A 7769-nucleotide genomic window follows, 5' to 3' on the forward strand; every position below is an offset into this window, starting at 1 on the left:
TTTACACCCCCCCCCCCCCCCCGAGTGTTCCACCAGACACACGGGGCTCTCCGGCCCCGGACGGCTTCTTCCCCCAACCCCGAGCGGGGTCGGGGAGTGAATTTAAGAAAATGGCTCCGGGCATGAGGCTTCCCCGCCCCGGTTATTGCGGTGGCTGGGTCCTCTCCTGCCTTCTGCCCCTTCCCGGCTCCGCAGCAGCTCCGCAGGCTCCGTCCCCTTTCCCGGGACACGGGCCGGGCAGGGCCGAGGAGCAGGCGGAGGCTTCAATTCAGCTTGTGGCTGCCAAGGGCGGGGGGGCGGGGATCGGGCCGTTTAAAGCGCTCTGCAGGTAACTTTAGGAAGCGGCAGCTGGTGTAGCGGGGTTTGCCTGGCTTCCTCCTCTCCCCCATCCCGGGTGGGAGCGCGGAGGGGGAGCGCGGAGCCGCCCCGGCTGTGCTGCCGGCGGATTCGGGCGAGCTCCGGCCCGGGCAGGGGGGAAAATGCGGCTCCGAGGTGAAGCCCCGCGGCGAGCCCGGGACTGGCCGGAGCGGCGGAGAGGAGCTGGCTCCTGGGTCTCCTCACGGGTGCTGAAATCGCTCAAGAAATCCCACTGCGAGTTTTCTGTGCGCACCCATCACTAACGCGTTCCAGCAGCGTGTCCCTACTCACCCCTTCTTACGGAAATAGAAATCAGCCAAATTTATAAGTATTCCCCGGAACATGTGCGGCATAGAAACCCCAGTGCAGTGGGAGAACTACAGGGATCTGTGAAGTGTGGAAATACACGAATCTATACTTACTTTTTTATTGAGTCAGGTTCAGTTCATCTACAAAGTGATTGGCGATTTTTCAAGAGAAATGTTGCTTTGAAATAATACGGAACTTAAAGTGTTAAATAGCGTGGCCTTTGGGAAAAAGATATATAATTGAAGTCTCAGGTAGCAAAGGCCGATTGAAAGACAAAGTAAGAGTCTGAAACTTAACGTTGTAATATTTATTTAAACATCGAAGGAAACAGCGTTCGCAGGGCTTTAGATGCCCTCTAATCCCCTATAGCGCCTCATTTTTCGTTGCATGCAGGCTGTTCAGTCCCTTCAACAAGCGTTTATATAAAGTAATTTCAAAGAACTGTCAGGATATATATCAGTCCGCTTTCCAGCCCAGCCTGGCACGTCTTAAACCTCGACTGGAGCGGTCAAAATATTTGTAGGGGTTTGAGGTTAATCACAGCTGTCGGAAGCTTTTCCAGTACGTTGCAAAAGTTACAAGCGAACTACGCCCGAAGTGTGATTTCTAGTGCGATACCGCCTGAAAGAACACTTCCCGCTGTCACCCTGTCCTCTCGGGCTGCGAAATTTTGACTTCACCCAAGAACACATCAGCAGCAATCCAAACAACAAAGACAAAATGCTGACTACACCAGAGCTCGTCGCGAGTGGGATTTATTTCCCCTTCGACTTTGTTCAACAGATGATTTTGTCAAAAAAAAAAAAAAAAAAAAAAATCCGTACAAAGCGGGGGACCACTTAAACTGCTAAATCATAGGAGTGCTCAGATCCCCTCGAAAATCCCACCACGACACCGTGCTGGTCCCAGAGTTCCTTTTGGAGCCGGCTCGTTTGGTTCCCCCGACCGCGGGAAGCGCTGCGCGGGGCTGCGCGGTCCCGGCCCCCGGCTCGGTCCGGTGCCCCCTCCTCGCTGTCCGCAGAGCAGGGGGCTCGGGGCGGGCGGCACCGGCTTGTGCTGCGGGTCCGGGCCCAGCCTGGAGCCCTGCCCGGTGCCGGTTACCGTCGTGATCCCGGCGGTTTTCTCTTTAGGACGGCTGCCAAGCCTGGGGGAGCTGCGCGGGCAGCCCCCCCCTAACCCCCCCCGGGCCCCCCAGTACGGGACGCGATGCCCAGACACGTCCCTACCTCACCCCCCCCCTGCGCCCCGCACGCCCCCGGGGGCGGTTTGCTCAGAGCTACCCCGCTGCTGCCCACCTCCTCCGGCACCGGGGCTCTCCCAGCGCGGCTCCAGGCTCGGTTTGCCTCTCCCCCCGCCCCCCCAACCGGGACAACCGTCCGGCTTTCCCCGGCGGAGCAGGCGCGGGGCGCATGGGGAGGACGAGCAGGGACGGGCAGCGCGCCCCGTCTGGGCAGCTCTGTGCCCTCCCAAGGAGCTGCCAGCCCTGCCCGTGCAGGTGCGGGTGTCCGCGCCTCTGGGGAGGGAAGGAAGGAAGGAAGGAAAGATGGAAGGGGAAGGGGAGGGGAGGGACGGAAAGGGAAGCCCGTGATTGACAGCTCCAGTCAGCTCTGCTCCACTCACCCCCCCTCCGCCAAAGTTTTCTTTCACACGGAACTTTGTCGTTGCCATGAAACTTGGGGGTTTTGCAAGCGCCGTCCCCTCCCCCCCACTCTCTTTGGGGCAGCCGAGTGGAAAAACTCAAGTGGCAATGGGATGGGCGATGGGGGGGGGGGGGTGGCCGGGAGCGCCCCGCCGGCAGCCAGCCCGGCCTCGCTCCCCTCCGCCTCCCCCCGGGGCCGCGCCGGCGGAACCGCGTTTCTCCCTCCCGGCGGCCGTTCCCGGTCCCGGCGGGGCAGTGCGGATTCTCCCCCCAGACAGGGCTCAAGTGGAAGCGTTTAACCCATTCTCCTCCCTTCCGCCGCTCCGGGGCGGGGGGGGGGGGGCGGTGTCCGCGCAGCGCGGGCTCGCTCCGTCTCCAAGCAGCTTCTCCAGGCTTGAGCGCAGGGCTGGGAATCCGCCCGGTGCCCCCAAATCTCCCAGTGCCCGGCAAGCGCAGGGCTCCCGCCTGCAGCGCAGCGCTCCGCCCCGCTCCTCCTCCCCGCGCCCGCGGAGGGCAGCCCCGCTCCTTCCTCCGCGCCTGCGGGAACCCCACCGGCCCCTCCGCACCGCGCGGGCCCGCCAGCCCAGAGCCGGGGGCAAGCGCGGGGCCAGGGGACGCGGAGGGGGGGGTCCGGGAGAAGCAACCCCAAAACACCAACTTTTTGAGTCCCCCCCACCCCCCCCCATCGGTCGGTTACCGGCGTCGGGGCTGTCGGGAACCGCTCGCTGATTGGCTGCCGCCCGCTCATTTATAGCCCGTCAATCAAACGCCGCTGGGATTGGTGCGCGCATCGCTCGGCGCTGCCCGCGGGAAGCGCTCCGCACCGCTCCGCAGGCGCGGCCGCCGCAGCAGCAGCAGCAGCACCTCGGCAAGCGGCGCCTCCGCCCGCCAAGCAGAAAAACTTCCTTCTTCTGCAGCAGCCGCCCAGGCAGGTTCTTTCCCCTTCTTTTTTTTTTTTTTTATTTTTTTAATTATTATTTTTTTTAACTTCCTCTCCCTGACCTGGTGCCCGCCTGCCCGCCACCCTGGCGCACCTCTTGCCGGCTCCGGCCATGTACAGCATGCTGGAGACTGAGATCAAGACGCCGCAGCCCACGCCGGGCAGCGCCGGGGGTAACCCCGCTCCGGGGAGCAACGGCAAAGGCGGCGGAGGCGGCGGGGCCAGCAACGGGGCGGGAGCCGGCTCGGACCAGGACCGGGTGAAGCGCCCCATGAACGCCTTCATGGTGTGGTCGCGGGGCCAGCGGCGGAAGATGGCCCAGGAGAACCCCAAGATGCACAACTCGGAGATCAGCAAGCGCCTGGGGGCCGACTGGAAGCTGCTGAGCGATGCCGAGAAGCGGCCCTTCATCGATGAGGCCAAGCGGCTGCGGGCCGTGCACATGAAGGAGTATCCGGATTACAAATACCGGCCCCGGAGGAAGACCAAGACCTTGCTGAAGAAGGACAAATACTCGCTGCCCGGTAATCTGCTGGCTCCGGGGGGGGGCAACACGGTGAGCAGCCCCGTCGGGGTGGGACAGAGGATTGACACTTATGCCCACATGAACGGCTGGACCAACGGGGCTTACTCACTGATGCAAGACCAGCTGGGCTACAGCCAGCACCCGGGCATGAACAGCCCCCAGCTGCAGCAGATGCACCGCTACGACATGTCGGGGCTGCAGTACAGCCCCATGATGTCCACGGCCCAGACCTACATGAACGCCGCCTCCACCTACAGCATGTCCCCCGCCGCCTACGGCCAGCAGCCCTCCACGGCCATGAGCCTTGGCTCCATGGGCTCGGTGGTGAAATCCGAGCCCAGCTCGCCGCCTCCTGCCATCACCTCCCACTCGCAGAGGGCCTGCCTGGGAGACCTGCGGGATATGATCAGCATGTACCTGCCCCCGGGGGGGGATGCCACAGACCCTTCCTCCCTGCAGGGCAGCAGGTTACACAGCGTCCACCAGCACTACCAGAGTGCCGGGACTGGCGTCAATGGTACCGTACCACTAACTCACATATAAACTTGGCTGCTCCGGACGGCTCCCCGGCTTAATCCCTAACCCCACCACCGCTCCCTGACTACACCGGGACGTACGGCAGTGTTGCTCGGCTTAGCAGACTTAATACTAACTTTGGAGAAATTTTAAAAAGGAAATCCGTTAGTTGTGTCCTTTGTTTTTTTGTTTGTTTTTTTTTTTTGTACAAAAAAAAAATATATTTGAACAAGTTATTTTAATAGAGCACAACTCCTGCCTCCTAGAAGCCTCTGTGAAGTTTTCAAACCACGGCAACTTCTCTCCTGGTTTCTGCTAGGTTGGGCACTGTTTTATTCGCTTAAAAGTTTTTTAAAATATCTCGCATCTTCCCGTTTGATTTCTAGCGTTGCAATGACATAAAAAAAACCCCAACCAACCAACCGGCGGGCTTTTGTTTTTAAACTCAGTTGTTCACATTATCGTTGTGGTTTCTTAAGTTGTTTTGTTCTTCTCGAGCCTCGCTTGGTTTCTATCCACAATCTGTAGCTTTCACGACTTTTTAACTTTAGGGTTTTGTTCCTTAAAAAAGGGGGAGGTGGGAGAGAGCTGTGCGGGTCGCAAACACATTTCTTTTATTTATAGTAAGTTGTGTGTCTTGGTTTTTCTTAAGCTGTAAACTTATGTAAATCGGTTTGTGAATTTTACTGTGAACCATGTTTTGACGTATCGGATGAAGAAACGTTTTAGTTTTGTTTACCGGATTTCTTCCAAAAAAAAAAAAAAAAAAGAAAAAAAGTCATCGAAATACTCCTTCCCTCGCCCTGTCCCTACTCCTCGTTTGCTTCCTTCTTCCAAACGAAGAGAGATCAATAAATTTTATATCGGGCACGTCGGCAGTCTCCGGGCGGTTTGTGCGGGCGCGCAGGCGGTGCCTCCGCGGCGGCGGGGGAGCGCGGAGCGGGGCCGCGGGGGCTGCGGGCTCCTTCCCGGGGTCGCCGCGGTCCCACCGCCCGGCCGAGGAGCCCCGGAGCTGCCATCGCTTTTCGGCCGGGTTTCTGCGGTGTATTTTGGTTGAGGGCGGGGAGTGGGGAGGACTTCTTCAAGTTGATTTTCTTCTCCAGACAAGCGGGACCTGGGCCGGGAAAGCATCGCTGTGCTGCTGAAGCTGCCGCTCCCTGAGCCGCGGGCCACTTGTTGCCTCTCCGCCCGGCTGGTTTCTCTCGCCCGACGGGGAGGGAACGGGGTTACACGTGTGCGCCTCGTTTGGTTTGGTTTGGTTTTTCTCTGGAGGATTTGCCTAGAAACCCGAGCTCATCTGAAATATTTACAAAAGTAAAACCCGTTGGGGAACTCTTAATTAGACTCTATTAAATATGAATGGTTACAGGAGTCCCCAGAGGAAATAAATAATTCAATCTTTTCAGTATGTTTGAGGAGTGTGTTTTTAGTCTGGACAACTTTTCTTCTTTTAGGGATCTGCACCATTCCCGGCCCTATTCCTGCGGGCGCTGCGCAACAGCCCCGAGATGCGGAGCCCCGGGGCCGCCGGCCGAGCGGGACACACCGCTTATCCCTCCGTCTGCTCGGCGGGGAAAACCGTGCCCCCGGCCGCCCCCCCCCCCCCCCCGCGCCTGCCCTCGGCTCCCCGGGGGGCGGCGGGCCCGCGGGCCGGGCTCCGAGCGGGGCGGCCGCTCCGCAGCCCAGCGCCGCGCAGCCGGTCAGCGCATCCCGCCGCGCAACCCCCCTCGAGCCTCTGCCTTGCGTTTACCTCCACTAATCTTCTCGCTGGTTTTCTTAGGACAGAAAGAAAGGGCAGGGGAGGGGGCTTTGGTGGTTTGGTTTGGTTGAAGGGGCCCGCTTTGCTCGCCCCCCCTGAACAGCGCAGACTTTGCGCCTCTCCGCTGCGCGCTTGCGGCGGCCGGGATCTGCCGGGGGCGGTGGGAGCCGCTTTCCCTTCCCCGCTGTTTTACTCCCTCCCCTACCCGGCTGTTTCCCGCCCCCCCCGCGCCGGTCGGGCCGGGGGTCCCACGCTGCCTCCCGGTCCCGTAGCGCGGATGCCTGGCCGCAGCGCCTGCCGCCTTCTCCCGCCGGGAAGCCCGTCCAGGCTCGGTCAGGGCCTTCCCCCGGCTCTTCCGAGAGAGGAAAAATCAGTGTTGTGCAAATCACACCGAGAGCCTCCTCTGGTGCGAGGTGCCTGGCTCCGGGCCACCCGGGGAAGGGGGTTGGGGGGGGCTCCGGGGGCGGCTGCTGCGGGTCTTCAGCCCGGGGGGAGCCCCCGGGCCACGCTCGCCACCCCCTGCCCAGCCCCAGCCCTGCCGGGACTGGGGGGAATCGCTCTGCAAGGTTTCATACCTTCGGCTCAACTCCTTCCAGAGCATTGCGGGTGAAATCTGGCCAACCTGTAGCGTTGTTTTCTCCCTTCTCTGCGCTGCTGCCCCTCAGGTAGGAGAGCACCTGTTCTTAGCTCTGAGGAGAAGCAGCCCCATAGCCCGGAGGTCTGAGAGAAGGTGATAAGATCAGTGGTGTTGGTACAGTACATGGAGATATGGGGGGGGGGCAACAGCAGGTCCCATTTCATCTCAGCTTGGGGGGGTCAAACTGTCCCCCAGTGCTCTTCTGGGAGGGGGAGTGCGATGATCCTGTTCCGTGAAACAGGTTTCCCTCAGACTTCTCAGACAGGCATAAGGTCCAAGTCTGACAAAAGTGAGGGCTCCTGAGCAGGTGAACAGCCCCGGAATTGTATTCGGTATCATCAGAGTTGAATTGCAGCCGCATCATTCTAAGTAGTTGTTGTCTTCATCTGAGTGCTCTGGAAGTGGGTTCTCTGCCATGAAAGTGGAAAACCACTGTTCTTCAAAGTTTTGCAGTATTTTTAAGTTCAAGTTATCCTCCTTGTTTGCCATAAGTCAGGGCCTAAGGAGAGTTTGTGAGCGAGTCCCTGAGGGGTCGCAGAGAGATGCTTCTGTATAAACTACCTTGTTCTCTCTGAAAGCTCATCTCAGTGGTTTGGCTTGTGGATGCTTTTCCTGAGCTATTGATTTTGAGATGCCCAGATAAAATCCTCCGCACAGTTTTTAGCTTCTTGGGGCTGAACTTTATCCTGAAGTCCCTAAATTGTGGGCAGAGCTTGTGGAAGGGTTGTAAACAGGCACACCACTGGATGGGGGAGAGACCCACTGCAAGCTGAAAGCAATGAATCCAGCCTTGCACAGAAGTACAAGCACAGATACAGTCTCTTCTTACCCGAACACAAGTATATTTTCCATCGGACAGCCAACAGCATAGAGGGAGACATTGCCTGAAAGACAACTTTTTTTTTTTTTCAAAAAGCGCTGTTACACCCTTTGCTTGCACTCAAGAAATTTGCCTCGAGAACAAATGCAGAAACATGCTCCCTTTCGAATTCATGAAGGTATGTTTTATTTGCACTGAAGTTCGTTTTTAAATTTTCAGTTTATTCTGGACACAGACATACGTCCTGCACGCCTTAAATCTAAATG

General features: G+C 58.8%; 1 protein-coding gene across 1 annotated transcript; it reads left to right on the top strand.

Annotated features, from left to right (window-relative positions):
- The first annotated feature begins 2873 nt into the window (after window positions 1-2873).
- On the top strand, window positions 2874-5157 carry LOC141949219 (transcription factor SOX-3-like). The gene has a single exon (XM_074882551.1). It carries the CDS (start codon window positions 3358-3360, stop codon window positions 4312-4314), a length of 957 nt encoding a protein of 318 aa, XP_074738652.1. The 5' UTR covers window positions 2874-3357; the 3' UTR covers window positions 4315-5157.
- Window positions 5158-7769: the final 2612 nt, after the last annotated feature.

The sequence above is a fragment of the Strix uralensis genome, chromosome 13, assembly GCF_047716275.1.
Source record: "Strix uralensis isolate ZFMK-TIS-50842 chromosome 13, bStrUra1, whole genome shotgun sequence".
Lineage (NCBI taxonomy): Eukaryota > Metazoa > Chordata > Aves > Strigiformes > Strigidae > Strix > Strix uralensis.